The following is a 17,188-nucleotide window of genomic DNA, read 5'->3' as shown; positions in this document are numbered from 1 at the left end:
GTCTATCTTCTTGTGCTTGTGTCATTTGTTTGCAGTAGTTGGCCTCGGCCGGTCAGCATCCGATAGCGAGCGCCACACCGTTGGGGCTGCTGGACGCCGCCGCCGCCGCGCGACCGTAGAGGAGAAGTGTTGCGTTACCTCAGAGGTCTGTATGTGAATGTTTTGCTCCGAAAGTTTACAAGCCTTAATTTTATTTTCATCACATGATGAGAAATTGGACTATTAAGGAATGGGTGGTTGGGAGTCCGCGCGCAAGCAACGGCGGGCAGGAATGATTTGTGATCCGTCCAAGTCGAAGTCGTTCGAAGCCCGGAGAAACTTTTCTCACCGACGACTGTCTGGTGGAAAAAAAAGGATATGGGGGACAGAGGGGTTGAAGTGTCTTATGGAGATGAACTGGATCTGACTTGGAATCAGAGTGCTGCTGTAGCGCGGGAAAAAAACGAGTAGGTTTATGATGAGAAGAGAGAAAGACGCTCCCGGGTCCAACACCGAGCGGCACGCTAAGGTTGACTGAGACAAGAATTGAGATTGAAAGCAGGAGAATTTCAATTCCTTTCAGTAAAATCGTTTCAAGTGGAAATAGAAAAGAAATGTTTTAAATTGTACAAAAACTGCGGAGCACTGGAATATGTTTGAACGGAGGTAAGTTTGAAAGGTTTTGAGCGTGCAATCATTGTGAACCGCAACGACGGTCCAGCTCCTATGCAGATTTATTGAAATGGATGCCTTCGAGCGATTTCTGGATTTACGCTTGTAATATATATCAAGATTTTTATGCGTTTCTCAGCCGTTTTGTGGTGGATTCACACCTTTAGGTGACGGTTACAATTTGTTGCAGCCGTTGGTCGATTAGGAAACATGAAAGAGTGATGACTCGTCGGGATGGGAAGTGGATTTTGATGGTTAGAGCGACGGGGGAATTCCAGTAGCAGAACTGGAGGTGAGGGCTATCCTGATGCACTCTAGGCGTACAATAGCTGATGCCAACACGGATAGAGGACCCATCGAGATGACATAAATGACTGCACTTGGACGTGGCGCATTTGTGGAGCTGACGTTGTTTGTTGGAGTTACGGTGTGTGGCAGGGAGTGATTCAGATCAGCCTCTGAAGTGTTTGAACACGTCTTGAGAAATGCAGACCTGGTGGGCCTACGATGGTTGAGGTCATGGCAAGAGCAAGAGGAGATGGTTGGAGTCTGTCTCGAGGAGTGATTCATATTACTTGAGAGGAAGCTGAATAAATATTTGAGTTTATAACACGGGTATTGTATCTATAGTTACAACAGTGATAGTTTTTGGCATAAGATGCTAAGTAAAATATTGATTGAGTTTGATTAACCCCTTGTCTAATAGAGTTTTGAGAACTAACGACTCAAATAATATCCTAAATTGAACACTCTTTCAATATTTTACGCAATTCCCATCCACCACTTTCTGTCGATCATTTTAATTGTCCTTAACTGATATCGTTACAAACGATAAATTTGGTTTATTTCGAATCCACCCGATCGTCGCCGGAAGTTGGAACCGATTCGGTTTCTTACTGACCACATTGTCCTTACTGATTGAGATACTCTTAGATCCTAACCGGGCGCTGTCACGCGCCATCGGAATGTCACAGAATAGTTATTTCTTTTATTTTACATCATATATAAGCAAAATATATATTTTTTTAAACTCGAAAGGGTAAAACGCTACTGGCACATGTTATTCGATTTTGTTCGCAACTGGCCCTACATCGATTGTCATGAGGCACTCTCTTCCTTCGTATTAACAACTATCTAACACTACAGCTATCCACTATTATGTACAACAGTTTCAAAACACGTTCCATCTGGGAGGAGTCTGTACAGCGGTGAGCGTATTTCGGCTCACATGGTTTTGGTGGGCTTGGCGGAGAACATCCGGGACTGCATGTTCAAACTTTTGTGGTCAGATCCAGCGGGGTGGTTCCTTGCAGTTTCATCCGTTTAACCTCCCGATCGTACTCGGTTTCTCGATCTTCCATGTCGGAATCGCTCGCGCTCCCATGGCCGACCGAGGAGGAACTTTGATGCCGCACCTGATGATGGTGATGATTGTGGATGTGGTGGTGACTGTTGTTGACGTGGTTATTGTGGTGGTTGTTCGGGAGGGAGTTGTTGTTCGTGTATTTGGCGAGCGGTGAGTTGCGATCGTTGGTGTCGACCACGAGCTGTTCGTCGTCGCTGTCGGCACCGGAGACGGAAGTTCTGTGATCCTCCGAAGAACAACTGCTGCCGGTTTTCATGCTCAGATCGATGGGGTTGTCTTGTTGGGAACTTGCGGGCACAGCGGCCGGTGATCGCGGAGGAGTCATAGTGGCTGGGACGACTTCTTCCGGTTCGGGTTCCTCTTTGGCGCTGCCAGCCGTTTCGTTGCTCGGACACCGCTGGGACTCCAATACGGCGTCCAGGTAGAAGCGCTTCGAGAAGGAGTCGGGCGATTTGGTTTCCACGGGTGTGGAGTTGGTGTTCACGCTGCTGGTGTTGTGATTTGGTGTGAAACGGCTGTTGTTGTTGGCAAGCGGTGAGCTGCTGAGAATCGGTGAGTCGGCTGGTTTAAGCAGACCTTGATGGTGGGGATATAAGGCTGGGTGGAAGCCAGGGAACATCAGATGCGATGGTGGTAGGAAGCCCGGTGGAGGCATCAGCGGGAGTCCTCCGAAAGGCAGCGGTAGGAAGAGCTCCTTGTTGATTGTGGGCGAATCGTGGAGTTTGCCCTGTCGGAGTAAAGCGTTCCGCCGATCGTTGATTTCGTTAGAGCTGTCGGAGTTGTGGCTGTCCGGGGAGCTGACCGATGGCGATGCCGATGGATGTTTGCTGTATTCTTCCAACCCGAGAAGCATTAGCTCTTCCTTGGTGCAGGGCGGCCTCGAGTACATTCCATGGGGGTAGGCACCAGGTGGTCCAAACATCCCGTGAACTGGGGGAGCTCCGGCCTTATGATTAGCTGCCTGCTGTTGAGCGGCTTGCTGCTGCTCTTGCAACAGGCAGTGGATTTTGAACCAATTGGAGCGACGTCCGTACCGGGAGCCACTCTTTGACATCCCTACCATCAAGCACTTGCGTAACCGACAAGCCTTGCATGCCGTGCGGTTCTTCTTGTTGATGATGCATTCTCCGTTGTTCTTGCACTCGGATATCGATGAAAGATTATTGTACGATCGGCCGAAGAAGGACTGCAAAAAAAGAGAGAAAGAAAATGCAAAATTACTCTTCCGGATTAGCGAATGACGTTGAGCTGCAGTAAAGAATAGTTCCGCACCCAACCCGATTAGCGCAATTGAATCATTTGTCAGACGCCCAAGCATCCCCAGCAGGGACTCCCTTGGGCTTGAACCATACCGTTCAAAGCACCATTTCCAATCAACCCACTTGAGCAGTGCACGCTATTAATTATCCGCGCCAGAAGCCATCATTCGCTCAAACTCGGTCTGAAGAAGCGCACCATGCACTCCAGCATGCCCCATGAAGTGCCGATCAAACACGGCAAAAGGAGCGAAATCTTACAGTTTATAAAGTGTCTCTAATTTATCACCACTCGAGCTGCTGCGTTCCGCGCGTTCCTACCATTCGGAAGCCCCCGTCGGAAAAATACGAGCAGCGCAGCTTTCATAATTAATTGCCGATCATGGTGCTGCTCATTTGCACCCAACAACCGATCGACGGTTGATGAAGCCCTCTTCCCATTGGGCCCATACAAGTTCGATTTCGCTTTCATAGACATTCTGAAGAAATCCATCCCGACGAGGGCCCCTAAGCCATCGAGCGGCACAAAAGACCCAGCTGCTGAATGGAGACGAACACAGCGCGCACTAAATACCGAATCAATCAATCACTCGAGCCGGGTCCAATAGTTTGGCGGTGCTCTTCTTTTTCTTCTCGATCGTACCCGCCCGCCGCGCCAGCCGGACAGAAGCTAAATTACACAAATCAGTAATTACGCAGACGACGGCGCAGAAGAGTTTCGGAAGATATCGAACGTGAAGAGCTGTGCCGCAAGTGCCAGTCGATCGCCCATTGTTGCACCAAAAAAAGCACCGTCCCCTCCTTTTTGCCCAAGTATCCGTCGTCGTCTGGTCCATCGTTGATCTCTTTGCGAACAAAACGAGATCATTGGATTGGAAATACTCAATCCGATAGGTACCCTCTGTTATGGAATCAGTCGTGGAATCAATGGTCGGATTAAATTATTCAAGCCCACCTTTCAAAGAATTTGAAGCAATGACTGTAATTCAACAAAAACGTTTTAAAATTATTCCTCAATGTGAATTACTTTGGGTGAGTGTGATAAAATTTATTAAATTATATTTTTTAAACAATTAAAAACAGCATCAATTCAATACAGTGGAGAAGTTCCGTTTGGTCGAACGTCGTTCGGCTTTTTTTTTAAACTTTATTAGTGTTTTTTTAATCTACAGATTAAGTTCAACACCGAAGGTTGTTCGGCTGAAAGCCATTCGGCCGAAAATAACTGGACCAAATCAGGTAGAATAATCTATTAGATTGAAAGTTATTTGCCTGGAAATGCATTTTGGCCTTACGGTCGAAAATGTCATTTGAAAAACGAAAATTGGGAAATGAGGTGTGAGGAATAAGGAGTGGGAATTGAGATGTCTGATCTTTCATTCTTGCTCCTTATTGTAAAAAAGTGAAATGTGCGTAATGAGAAGTGAAAATAATGTTCACTAAAAATAATTACGGAATGAGAATGGCGAAGTGAGAGATAAGATAGCATAACTCGCGCAAGCGGTAAGAAATAAAAAGTGAGAAGCGAAATGCATCACTTTTTACTTCTCATATCCCATTCCTTAATTCTCATTCTCGCTTCTCACGGTGTCTCACGCAATGCCACACATCTCACTTTTCAATTCTCATTTCTCACTTGTTACTTTTAGTTTCTCATTCCTCAATTGTGCAGAGGTCTCACATCTTATTGTATACTTCTCCTTTTTCATTTCTCACATTGAGAAGTGAGAATGAGAACTAAGAAGTAAGAAGAAGAAGTGAGAAGTGAGACGTTTCACTTTTCACTTCTCACTCCTTCATTCTTACATTTCTAACATCGCACTTCTCTTTTCACGTGCTTCTTACTTTTTACAATGAAGAGTGAGACGTCTTACTACGCACATCCTATTCCTCATTTCTCATTTAACATTAATTACTTTAAATTTTTCACATTCACTAATGTTTACCTGCTGGGCCGAATCCTTGCAGCCAATTGACATTTTCGGCCAAACGACCATTTTGGCTAAACGGCACTGTCGGCCGAACGACTTTTCGGTCAAATGATCTGTTCAGCTAAACGGCATTTTCGGCCAAAAGGCTCTTTCTGCCAAACTTCTATTCCGGCCAAACAACTTTCCGGTCAATTTATCAGTTCGACCAAACGAAACTTACGACCGTATGTCTTTTTTCGTCCGTATGTACCTTTCCGGTAAATGATTTTTTCGCCAAAATAGTTTTCGGCCAAATGGCTTTCGCCAAACATATCTCTTCCCCAGTGTAAGGCATTTTATGAGATTGATCAAAACAACTGTTTTTCTCGTGTTTATCTATACTTCGACAAATAGTGGATAGCCCGTTAGTTTGGTTATTTCACGCTGAACATTCCAATAGGTCGCATCATCAATTCTACCTGTTTTACTTTCGGTCACTAGGACTTTGGAGCAAAGTTTTTCTAACGATTTCCCATACGTGACGGTAGATTATTCATACTTGACTAGATTACTCATAATCGACTGAAATAATGAAACGAGACACAATTTTTGACGGGAAAGGTCAACTGTAAACAAAAAGTTATGGGCCAAACACAATGGATACGTTTGCGTACATTTTGACAGTTTTCCCATGCCAAAACTGTCAAAATGCACGCAAACGTATCAATTGTGTTTGGCCCATTACTGATTTTGGTTTCCGCATTGAGTGCGATCAGGGGAGAAAACATTCGTCTTTTTTTAACATTCAGGAGATTAAAAAAAAAAATTAAGAACAAGATTAGGTACCTTCGGTTTGAAAATTTTGATAATAAAGAATTTAACGAAAAACGAAAAGATTTTATAAATTATTCAGCGGGATAAATCAGCGAGATTGTTGAAAATAAAAAAGCCGAAATCAAAACATAAATGAGTCTAGCTGGAGGTATTGCATTATCAGAACTTTGATAATTCGTCCTCGAACCCTTGTTTTTTTGACTACTCTAATTATTTATAAAATGTTGAAACAAAAGACCGAAAAAATGCTGGAATTCATTCTGGCCTAACATTCGCCTGATTTTGGACCAACATTAGGCCAGTTCACACTACACCACCTGTCTCTTTTTTTCTGTCTCTTTTTTAAGTAGTTCCACTTTTTACGAAAATTGACTAACTTTTCCGTGGGAAAAAAAGAGACGGCAATACAATTTCACTCAGTCTCTGAGTGATTTGAAACGGGCGTATAGGTCGGTTGGCGTCTGGCAACCTATCCGGACATTTCTTTAAACGTTTTTCGAAAGTTTCGTTTTCAGGACAAGCAAAATACCGTTTTTTAATTTGCTTGGAGGTGCTCAAAAGTTTGCTGTTCGGAGAGTGGAAAGTTTCCTTCCGGATCTTGAATAATTTGCTTCAAGTAACGCAAACAAATTGGCGAAGGATTCTTCCACGGAACACGGATAATTTGCTTCAAAGAAATAAAACAAATTCTAGGAATTTGAATAATTTGCTTCTCGAAACAGGAAGAACATCATCTAGGAAACCAAATTTTTTTTATCACGGGACGCGAAGACTTTCTTATTGAATCTCGGAACTCGAAAAATTTGCTTTTCAGAGAATTTCTTATCCGAGTGCGAAGAATAACTTATTGTAATGTGAACCAAATACTTCCGAGAAGGATAATTTGCTACTCAGAACTCATACAATTTGAGAACGCGGATTATTCTCTTCTCGGAACACGGAGGGTTTCTTACCGTAATGCGGAGAAAATATTTCACAAAACTCGGAATGTTTGCTCAGACAATTTGCTTCTCGATTTGCAGTGAGTTTATCATTCGGACCGCGAATAATTTGCTTCTCGAAACTCAGATAGTTTGCTTTTCGGAACGCGGATAATTTTCTACTAGAAACGCTGTCAGTTTGCTTTTTGGAACACGGATAATTTGCGTCTCAAAACTTAGTCAGTTTGCCTTCCGAAACGTGGATAATTTGCGTCTCGAAACGTCTGCGCCTGCTTCTCGAAACGCGGAAGATTTGTATCTCAAAACATAGAAAAAAATGCTTTTCGGACCGCGGATAATTTTCGTCTCGCAACTCAGATAAATAGGAATCGGATAAATAGGAATCGGAAAAGGAATCGTATTAGGAATCGGAATAACAATCAGAATAAGAATCTAGATAGGAATCCGGAAAGGAATCGAAGGAATTAGAAAAGGAATCGTAAAAAGAGAATGGAAAAGCAATCGGAATATGATTTGGAATATGAATTGGAATTGGAATCAGAATAAATTTAGGAAAAAAAATCGGAAATGTAATCAGAACAGAAATCGGAATAGGACTCGGATTTGGAATCGATAGGAATTGAAATAGGATATGGAATGGGGATCGGAATGGGAATCGAAATAGGAATCGAAAATGGAATCACAATAAAAAACGGAATCGAAATAGGAAACGAAAAAATTGCAATAGAAATAGGATTGGGAATCAAAACAAATCGGAATAGGAATCAGAATTGGAATCGTAATAGAAATCGGATTAGGAAACGGATTGGAAATCGGAATTGGAATCCAATTAGGAATTGGAATAAGAATCGGAAATAAAAATTGGAATATGAATAGGAATCAAAAGTGAAATAGGAATTGGAACAGGAATCGGGAATAGGATTGGAAATTGGAATCGGATTAGGAATTGGATTAGGAGTAGGAATCGGAAAAGAAATCGTAATCGTAATAGAAACCGGAATAGGAATCGGAATTGGAGTCGTTTAGGAATCGAATTAAGAATCTGAAAAGAAATTGAATCAGGAATAGGAATTGGGATATGAATAGGAATAGGAATCAAAATTGGAATCGGAATATGAATCAGAATAGGAATTGGAATAGTAATCGGAATATGAATTGGAATAGAAATTGTAATAGGAATAAAAAAAATTGAAAACAAATCGAAAAAAAAGGAATCGAAATTGGAATCGAAATAGGAATTGGAATAGGAATTGAAATAGGAATCGGCATCAGAATAGGAATCGGAATCGAAATAAGAATTGTATTATGAAAAGGAATAGGAATCAAGGTTTGAATAGAAATCGGAATAGGAATATGAATTGAAATAGAAATCGGAATAGGAATCGGAAAAGAAAGCGCTTTTCGAAACTCAGTCAGTTTGCTTTTCGGACAATTTGCTTCTCGAAGCTTCGTTCGTTTGCTTTTCGAACCGCAGATAATTTCCGCCTCGAAGCTCAGTAAGTTTGCTTTTCGGACCGCGGATAATTCGCTTCTCGAAACTCAGTCAGTTTGCTTTTCGGAAGGTGGATAATTCGCGTCTCGAAAGTAAGACAATTTGCTTCTCGAAACTTTGTTCGTTTGCTTTTCGGACCGCGGATAATTTGCGACTCAAAACTCAGACAATTTGCTTCTCGAAACTCAGTTAGCTTGCTTTTCGGACCGTGGATAATTTCCGGCTCGAAACTGAGTTGGTTTGCTTTTCGGACCGCGGATAATTTTCGCCTCGCAACCCAGACAATTTGCTTTTCGGAACGCGGATAATTTGCTTCTTGAAACTCAGTCAGTTTGCTTTTTGGAAGGTGGATAATTCGCGTCTCGAAACTCAGACAATTTGCTTCTCGAAACTCAGTCAGCTTGCTTTTCGGACCGCGGATAATTTGCGACTCGAAACTCAGACAATTTGCTTTTCGGAACGCGGATAATTTGCGACTCGAAACTCAGACAATTTGCTTTTCGGAACGCAGATAATTTGGTTCTCAAAATGAAGTCAATTCGATTTCGGAACGTGGATAATTTGCGTCTTGAAGCTTAGACAATTTGCTTTTTGAACTCTGCCAGTTTACTTTTAGGAAGGTGAGTAATTTGTTTCGCGAACTCAGTCAGTTTTCTTTTCGGTAGGTCTTGAAAATCAAACAATTTGCTTCGCGAAACTCAATCAGTTTGATTTTTGAACCGCGAACAATTTACTTCTCGAAATACGGTCAGTTTGCTTTTCGGAGGGTGGATAATTCGCGTCTAGAAACTCAGACAATTTGCTTCTCGAAACTCAGTCAGTTTACTTTGTTTCGAAACTCAGACAATTTGCTTCTCGAAACTAAGTTCGTTTGCTTTTCAGACCGCGGATAATTTGCGACTCGAAACTCAGGCAATTTGCTTCTCGAAACTCAGTTTGCTTGCTTTTCGGACCGTGGATAATTTCCGTCTCGCAACCCAAACAATTTGTTTTTCGGACCGCGGATGATTTGCTTTTCGGAAGGTGGATAAGACGCGTCTCGAAACACAATAAGCTTCTCGAAACTCAGTCAGTTTACTTTGTCTCGAAACTCAGACAATTTGCTTCTCGAAACTTAGTTCGTTTGCTTTTCGAACCGCGGATAATTTGCGTCTCGAAGTTCAAACAATTTGCTTCTCGAAACTCAGTCAGTTTGCTTTTCAGACCTCGGATAATTTGCCTCTTGAAACTCAGTCAGTTTGCTTTTCGGAAGGTGGATAATTCGCTTCTCGAAACTTTGTTCGTTTGCTTTTCGGACCGCGGATAATTTGCGACTCGAAACTCAGACAATTTGCTTCTCGAAACTCAGTTAGCTTGCTTTTCGGACAGCGGATTATTTCCGCCTCGAAACACAGTCAGTTTGCTTTTCGGACCGCGGATAATTTTCGTCTCGCAACTCAGATAATTTGCTTTTCGGAACGCGGATGATTTGCTTTTCGAAACTCGAAATTTACTTTCGAAACTTTCGAAAAGTCAGTTTGCTTTTCGGAAGATGGATAATACGCATCTCGAAACACAATTTGCTTCTCGAAACTCAGTCAGTTTACTTTGTCTCGAAACTCAGACAATTTGCTTCTCGAAACTTAGTTCGTTCGCTTTTCGAACTGCGAATAATTCCCACCTCGAAGCTCAGTTTGTTTGCTTTTCGGAAGGCGGATAATTCGCGTCTCGAAAGTAAGACAATTTGCTTCTTGAAACTTTTTTTTAAGGCTTTTCGTACCGCGGATAATTTCCGCCTCGAAACACAGTCAGTTTGCTTTTCGGACCGCACATAATTTTCGCCTCAAAACTCAGTCAGTTTGCTTTTCGGACCGCGGATAATTTGCTTCTTGAAACTCAGTCAGTTTGCTTTTCGGAATTCGCGTCTCGAAAGTAAGACAATTTGCTTGTCGATTTTTTTTTCGTTTGCTTTTCGGACCGCGGATAATTTGCGACTCAAAACTCAGACAATTTGCTTCTCGAAACTCAGTTAGCTTGCTTTTTGGACCGCGGATAATTTTCGCCTTGAAACCCAGACAATTTGCTTTTCGGAACGCGGATTTGCTTCTTGAAACTCAGTCAGCTTACTTTTCGGACCGCGGATAATTTGCGACTTGAAACTCAGACAATTTGCTTTTCGGAACGCAGATAATTTGGTTCTCAAAATTCAGCCAGTTTGCTTTCAGAACGTGGATAATTTGCGTCTCGAAGCTCAGGCAATTTGCTTTTTGAACTCTGCCAGTTTGCTTTTAGGAAGGTGAATAATTCGCTTCGCGAACTCAGTCAGTTTGCTTTTCGGAAGGTGGATAATATACGTCTCGAAACTCAGAAAATTTGCTTCTCAAAACTCAGTCAGTTTACTTTGTCTCGAAACTCAGACAATTTGCTTCTCGAAACTTAGTACGTTTGCTTTTCGTACCGCGGATAATTTGCGTCTCGAAGCTCAAACAATTTGCTTCTCGAAACTCAGTCAGCTTACTTTTCAAACCGCGGATAATTTGCTTCTTGAAACTCAGACAATTTGCTTCTCGAAACTCAGTTAGCTTGGTTTTCGGACAGCGGATTATTTCCGCCTCGAAACTCAGTCAGTTTGCTTTTCGGACCGCGGATAATTTTCGTCTTGCAACTCAGATAATTTGCTTTTCGGAACGCGGATGATTTGCTTTTCGAAACTCGAAATTTACTTTCGAAAATATCGAAAAGTCAGTTTGCTTTTCGGAAGGTGGATAATACGCGTCTCGAAACACAATTTGCTTCTCGAAACTCAGTCAGTTTACTTTGTCTCGAAACTCAGACAATTTGCTTCTCGAAACTTAGTTCGTATGCTTTTCGAACCGCGGATAATTTTCGTCTCGCAACCCAAACAATTTGCTTTTCGGACCGCGGATAATTTGCGACTTGAAACTCAGACAATTTGCTTTTCGGAACGCAGATAATTTGGTTTTCAAAATGAAGTCAGTTCGCTTTCGGAACGTGGATAAGTTGCGTCTTGAAGCTCGGACAATTTGCTTTTTGAACTCTGCCGGTTTGCTTTTAGGAAGGTGAATAATTTGCTGCTCGAACTCAGTCAGTTTGCTTTTCGGAAGGTGAATAATTCGCGTCTAGAAACTCAGACGATTTGCTTCTCGAAACTCAGTCAGTTTGCTTTTCGGAAAGTCGACAATTTGTCAGCTTGTTTTTTGGGACGTTCATAATTTACGTTTCGAAACTAAGACAATTTGCTTCTCGGAACGTGAAAATTTGCTTCTCATGACTCGGACAACTTGCTTCACGTATTCCAGTCCGTTTGCTTCACGGAACGTGGATAATTTTCTGCTCAAAACTCAGTCAGTTTGCTTTTCAAGCCGCGGATAATTAGATTCTCGAAACTCAGTCAGTTTGCTTTTCAGAACGCGGATAATTTGCGTCTTGAAACTCTGTCAGATTGCTTTTCGGACCGCGGATAGTTTGCGTCTCGAAACTCAGACAATTTGCGTATCTAAACTAAGACAATTTGCTTCTCGAAACTCAGTCAGTTTGCTTTTCGGAAAGTCGACAATTTGTCAGCTTGTTTTTGGGACGTTCATAATTTACGTTTCGAAACTAAGACAATTTGTTTCTCGGAGCGTGACAATTTGCTTCTCAAGACTCGGACAACTTGCTTCTCGAAACTCAGTCAGTTTGTGGCTCAGAACGGGAATAATTTACTTCTCGAAACTCAGTCAGTTTGTTTCTCAAATCTCGCATAATTTGGTTCCCACAACTCAGACAATTTGCTTATCAAAACTCAGTATTGCGTCTCAATCTTATCAAAATCAATTTGCGTCTAAAACCATAGCTAGTTTGCATCTCGGAACGCTTCTCGAATCTCAGACAATTAGCTACTCTGAACTCAGACAATTTGTTTCTCGAAACTTAGTCAATTTGTTTTTCGAAAGTCAAACAATTAGCTACTCGAAATGCTGTCAGTATGCTTCTCGAAACTCAGTAAGTTTGCTTTTCGAAACGCGGATAATTGGGATAATAAGCTAGTCAGGAATCGGACGATTTGCTACTGGGAGCTTGGACAATTTCACTTATTGTAAACGAAGGTATAAGAACAACAATTCTACAAACATAAGGATTTCAAAATGACGTATTGCTCCCAGCGAATTCCAGCCAGCAAAAAATGTTCTGATCATCGGCGGCAGTGACAATCTCCTTCTTTGTTAGTATGTAGCGTATTTTACAAGCACTTACTTAAATATAAATCAAATTAAGTGTTTGACAGCTGTAACGCATGTACACTGAAACAAAAACGTAGGCGGTATTCAACTGTGTGCAGGCGAGATTCAAAAAGATTCAAAAAGAAATTTAAGAAAATTTACAAGAGATTAAAAAATCCAATACAACAAAAAAAAACAAAAATATGTATTAGAAAATCGTTCTGCTCCTTACGCATGTTCATCTATGTAGATCGCATTTAAAACATTTCACAACCGTCCTGTTCTGATCCTACCCACATCTGGAAGCACGCAGGCTGTTGAAAGTAGGAATGGACGTTTTTCGGAAAAATATCGATACTGCCGAATATCGGCGTTGAAACATCGATGTTCCGATATATCGATACGCCCAAAAAATTAAAAGCACGAGCAAAAAAAAATGGAACTTTGATTTTCCCATTTCAGGTCATCGAATCACACATCAAGGATTCGCTGTTTTTAACAGATTGTGCCTAATGTGCTATATTTTTACTTTGAAAAAATCGAAATCCGATATCAGCTACAAAAAATCGATACGGTCAAATATCGAGCATAAAAAAATCGATACAAAATATCGATTAATCGGAGCGAAAATATCGATTCCCGATATATCGTATCGGTATCGCCCATTCCTAGTTGAAAGTACCTGCGGCGGTATGGTCCCGATAGTCACTCAAAAAGAACGTACCCGAACCACTTGGTGCATCGGTGTGGCCATCGCAAGTCGTCAGTCGGAGGAAGTGTAACGAGTGCAAAAAAATTATAATAAATTACGATCCTTTACGATCACTCCCCAACCGTTGATGGCGACGTGAGACAGACGCAACGCGCACACGCGGGTGGGGCTCCAAATGCACTTCACGGCGAAATTGTGCAAAGTCACTTTAGTCGCGCACAAACGTCCCCTATTTCAGCGCTTTTCAACGAAACCAAAAAAATATAACAACGAGAAATGGATGCAGTTTGCTGAACGTATAAATCATTCTGACAAATTTGTAATTGCACTCTGGATGGGATGCCGCGTGGGATGATGCGGAGCAATATTCCAGTTGTATTGCTCCATTGAATAGAATGTCGAATAGGCAAAATGCAAAACGAAACGAAGTATTGGGACTCAATTTGAGGGAATTGCTTTGAGCAATTAGAATGTATTGGGAAATTTTTTAGTTTCAACGGTTGGTAATTAAGCTTTCTTAAGGATTGTGGAAGGCTGAAGTTATCAAAATCCTAAACGTTGTCGGCCATACCCTTACAGTTAGATAGGATAAGTTTGTTCTTGCCTTTTGTGAACCCTTTTAACCTCTACGTGTCCACAAAGGTCACAGGAAAGCAATAACAGCTAGTCAATTGCCGCTGTTATCAAGTTAACATTGGATAGTGATGCCACCGTATAGTAATTTTCAAACGCATCGAATCCAAAAATCTACTTAGAATCTGAATGTACGAATCATTTTCCCGAATGCGGGCTACATTTCAAGATTGTATTCTTGATCGCGAATAAACTTAAGTTGCATTCCACCAATCAACCCTGATCGTCAATTCTGAGACTAATGCTCAAGCAACTAAGTTCAATTTCGAAAGTTCCAGAACACTGGTAAACAGCGGTCATTTAATCGCAACCCTAACTACCCATCGTAGCTCCGATATTTCATCATTACCATCCGCTTCCCGTGCTAACACGCCCTCTCCATCCGCCCTCGGAAGGGGTTGGGGTGGACCTTGATTCTCCAAATTGCCGCCCTGTGCGTCGTCACCGCGCGCGATAAACGTGCACGCGCGCGCACCCCATTGCGATCCACCGGGCGCTGCAACAATTGAGCAATCTAAGGCGAACAATGAAACTGCACAAAAACATGGACACAGTTTGGCGCAATGTCACTTAGGAAACTCGAGCTCCGCGGCTCTTAGATTCCGATCGTTTCCCAAGCGAACCTAGCGGAAAATAAGCAGTTTAGTGACAAACACACGCGCGCGCGCGGTTGCTATCAGGTCGTCGCATGCCGTGATATGGTCGCATTAATTTCACCGATTTTCCCTCCCATCTAGAACCGAATCGGATCTGCCCGCAACAAACAGTGGCAATATGGGTACTTTGGTGCAATTACGGTGCTTGCATTGCCGGCGACAACTATCAGGTCTCGACTAAGGGACTGCGATGTCAACTGCATTGTTGGAGCCCAGCAGCAGCGGCGGCGGCGGCGGCGGTGACAAAACCGCGCAACTACAATAAGTATAATGGTAATAAGGTTGTCATTTTTCTTTTTCGTCATATGTGTGGTGGCAGTTGAGCGGGCACGCCACGGCAGTCAGCGGCATTTTCCGTCGTCTTCGTTTATGATACGCTGACAACTGGCAGAGCTCGTGGACAAAACAGTGGCGAGCGGCGCAGTCGGTAGTTCTTATGCAACGTCGTCGTCGCTCCGCATTGTGTGTGGCATGAACTTCAGTAGGGCAAGCAGCACAAGCCAACCACGTCTCGTATGAGTACAGTGCTCTCCCGTTTTTATACGGAACATTTGATCAAACGCTAAAAATGCTCAATATTTCATACACTAATCTGTTTGCTAAACTCTCATGAACTGAAAAAATCGGCAAAACTATTGTACTCGCACAACGTTGTCAAAAACAGCCCGACACTGTACATAAATTCCGCGACCTCCAGCGGCTCCCTGTCGAGCGCATGGTCCACCGTGTCGTGTGTCTAATGCTTCTCCTGTCGCGTAGTAAATTATATTGTTTGGAAGGGGGCAGCAAACACAGCTTCCTTTGGAGACGAGAGACGACGATGACAGACGGATTGGTGCAACACAGCCAAGGACCTGGCTGTTGCTACCGCAGCAGCCGAGCATGACCAATCTGTCACATGTACCAACCAAGCAACCAACCCACCCCTCCGGCCGAACTGCTCGAGGAAGAGGGCGGATCGTGCATCTTCCTTTTTGCATCATTCAATTTGGATTGTCATTTTAATTTAATTATGAAAAGTGACACGCGATCCCTCGCAGCTGTGTCCCGTTGCAACGCTCCGGCGAGTGGAGCCTTTCAATTTTTAAGGTGCCGTTTATTGTTTTGCACCATCCGATCAAATCCGGGTCGCGCCGAAGGCTATGGGAAATGTTACCGGAGCGCGAATTTTATTCTATCCGGTGCGAGCACGGCGAGCTAAACGGAAGATTCTTATGAAGAAAAAAAAAATCACATCGAGATCAACTCGATACCGAATCTCCGGAACAATTCAATCGAAGAATCGAGATCACCTTTTAAGTTCCTTGCAAGCGATCGTGTCTAGGCCACCGCTACGGAACAGAACGACCTTCAGCTTGGCATTCTTTGCGGTACGCTCTCTTCCCGGCTCATCCGGGTCGAACTTGATATTTTGTGCAAATCCGCCGGCGCAATTGTTCTCGGCCGACCGAGACCCCCAAAGCGCCACCACTTTGCTGTGCGTTCTCTTGCGCCTGAACCAGATTCAATCGAATTAAAAAAGGTCGACGCGTCGACGGTTTGTCTGCACTTTCAAGCCCATCGAGTCTCCCCCATGAACGTCGGTCGTCATCTCCTTTTGCGATTTGTTATGATTTATGGAAACATTGTCCGACGACGCGATGCAGAGCGGTGTGGTGGTGGGCCTGTCCTGTCAGGCTGTCGTCTAGCATTTTCAGCAGGGGCAGCCCGCACCAATTCGAGCTCCTCTATGAATTTGATCTTTAATTCGTCGTCATCGTTGGAGATTGTTCGACTTGTTTCGGGATGTCACTCCGTCCGTGCCCCACGGAACAAGACAAATGTTAATTAGAACGTTGATTTATGGGAACTCGTCGTCGCGGTCTCGGTGTCTGGGTTTGTTTGGGCGCTGCTGCTGCCAGCGCCGGTCGATCGATCCTGGGCCGAGCTGGCGATGGTGACAAAAAAAAACCAAAGTGCAACAGCAGCACTGCACCAAAAGTGCAGTACAGCGCGCGATTTATATGTTAATTAGCGATTTAAATGAACTCATCATTTCGATTGTGTGATCGTGTTCGTTGTCGAAGGGGGGTTGCGCAATCTGGGGCTCGTTTGTGGGTCTCACTCACGTGTGTGGGACGCTTCGCGCGACAGAATACCGGCGGCGGCAGCAGCAAGAACGACATATGTGATGACGATGATTCATTCCGGCGAGGATCGAGAGAAGGCCCTTCAATGAATTGGCGGCGGGCGCTCCTGTGACGATGTTTTGCCACAAATGGAGCAAAGGTGTTGCCGTCAGCCGGTTCCCCATCATTATAATAAATAATGAGATGGAAAGTGTTGTGTGCGCTTGTTGTCTGGATCAGGATCTGCTCTGTGAGGGTCGCAATTCGTCGTGGGTTGGGTAATGAGTTTAGTTTTCGGATTTGTAAAGGGAGTCAACGAGCGCTGAACAAAACTGATGTTCGGTCGTGACTCACCGAAGAACATCCTTACAATTGAAGAACGGAGCTCCATAATATTTATTCAAAAGCATCCACTTTTGAAATATTA

General features: G+C 43.2%; 1 protein-coding gene across 4 annotated transcripts in view; it reads right to left on the bottom strand.

Moving 5' to 3' along the window:
* Positions 1-1,324: 1,324 nt before the first annotated feature.
* The window catches only part of LOC134224699 (knirps-related protein-like), an 85,875-nt gene continuing 70,011 nt past the window's right edge, over positions 1,325-17,188 (bottom strand). For all 4 annotated transcript variants that reach the window (XM_062704223.1, XM_062704226.1, XM_062704222.1 and 1 more), the window contains exon 3: positions 1,325-3,203. In XM_062704223.1, the coding sequence (XP_062560207.1) occupies positions 1,923-3,203 (1,281 nt within the window). In that variant the 3' untranslated portion in view covers positions 1,325-1,922. The remainder of the gene's footprint in view (positions 3,204-17,188) is intronic.

This window comes from Armigeres subalbatus, chromosome 3 (assembly GCF_024139115.2).
Source record: "Armigeres subalbatus isolate Guangzhou_Male chromosome 3, GZ_Asu_2, whole genome shotgun sequence".
NCBI lineage: Eukaryota > Metazoa > Arthropoda > Insecta > Diptera > Culicidae > Armigeres > Armigeres subalbatus.
Note: the sequence above shows the minus strand (reverse complement) of the source record. Positions and strands in the feature narration are given on the sequence as shown.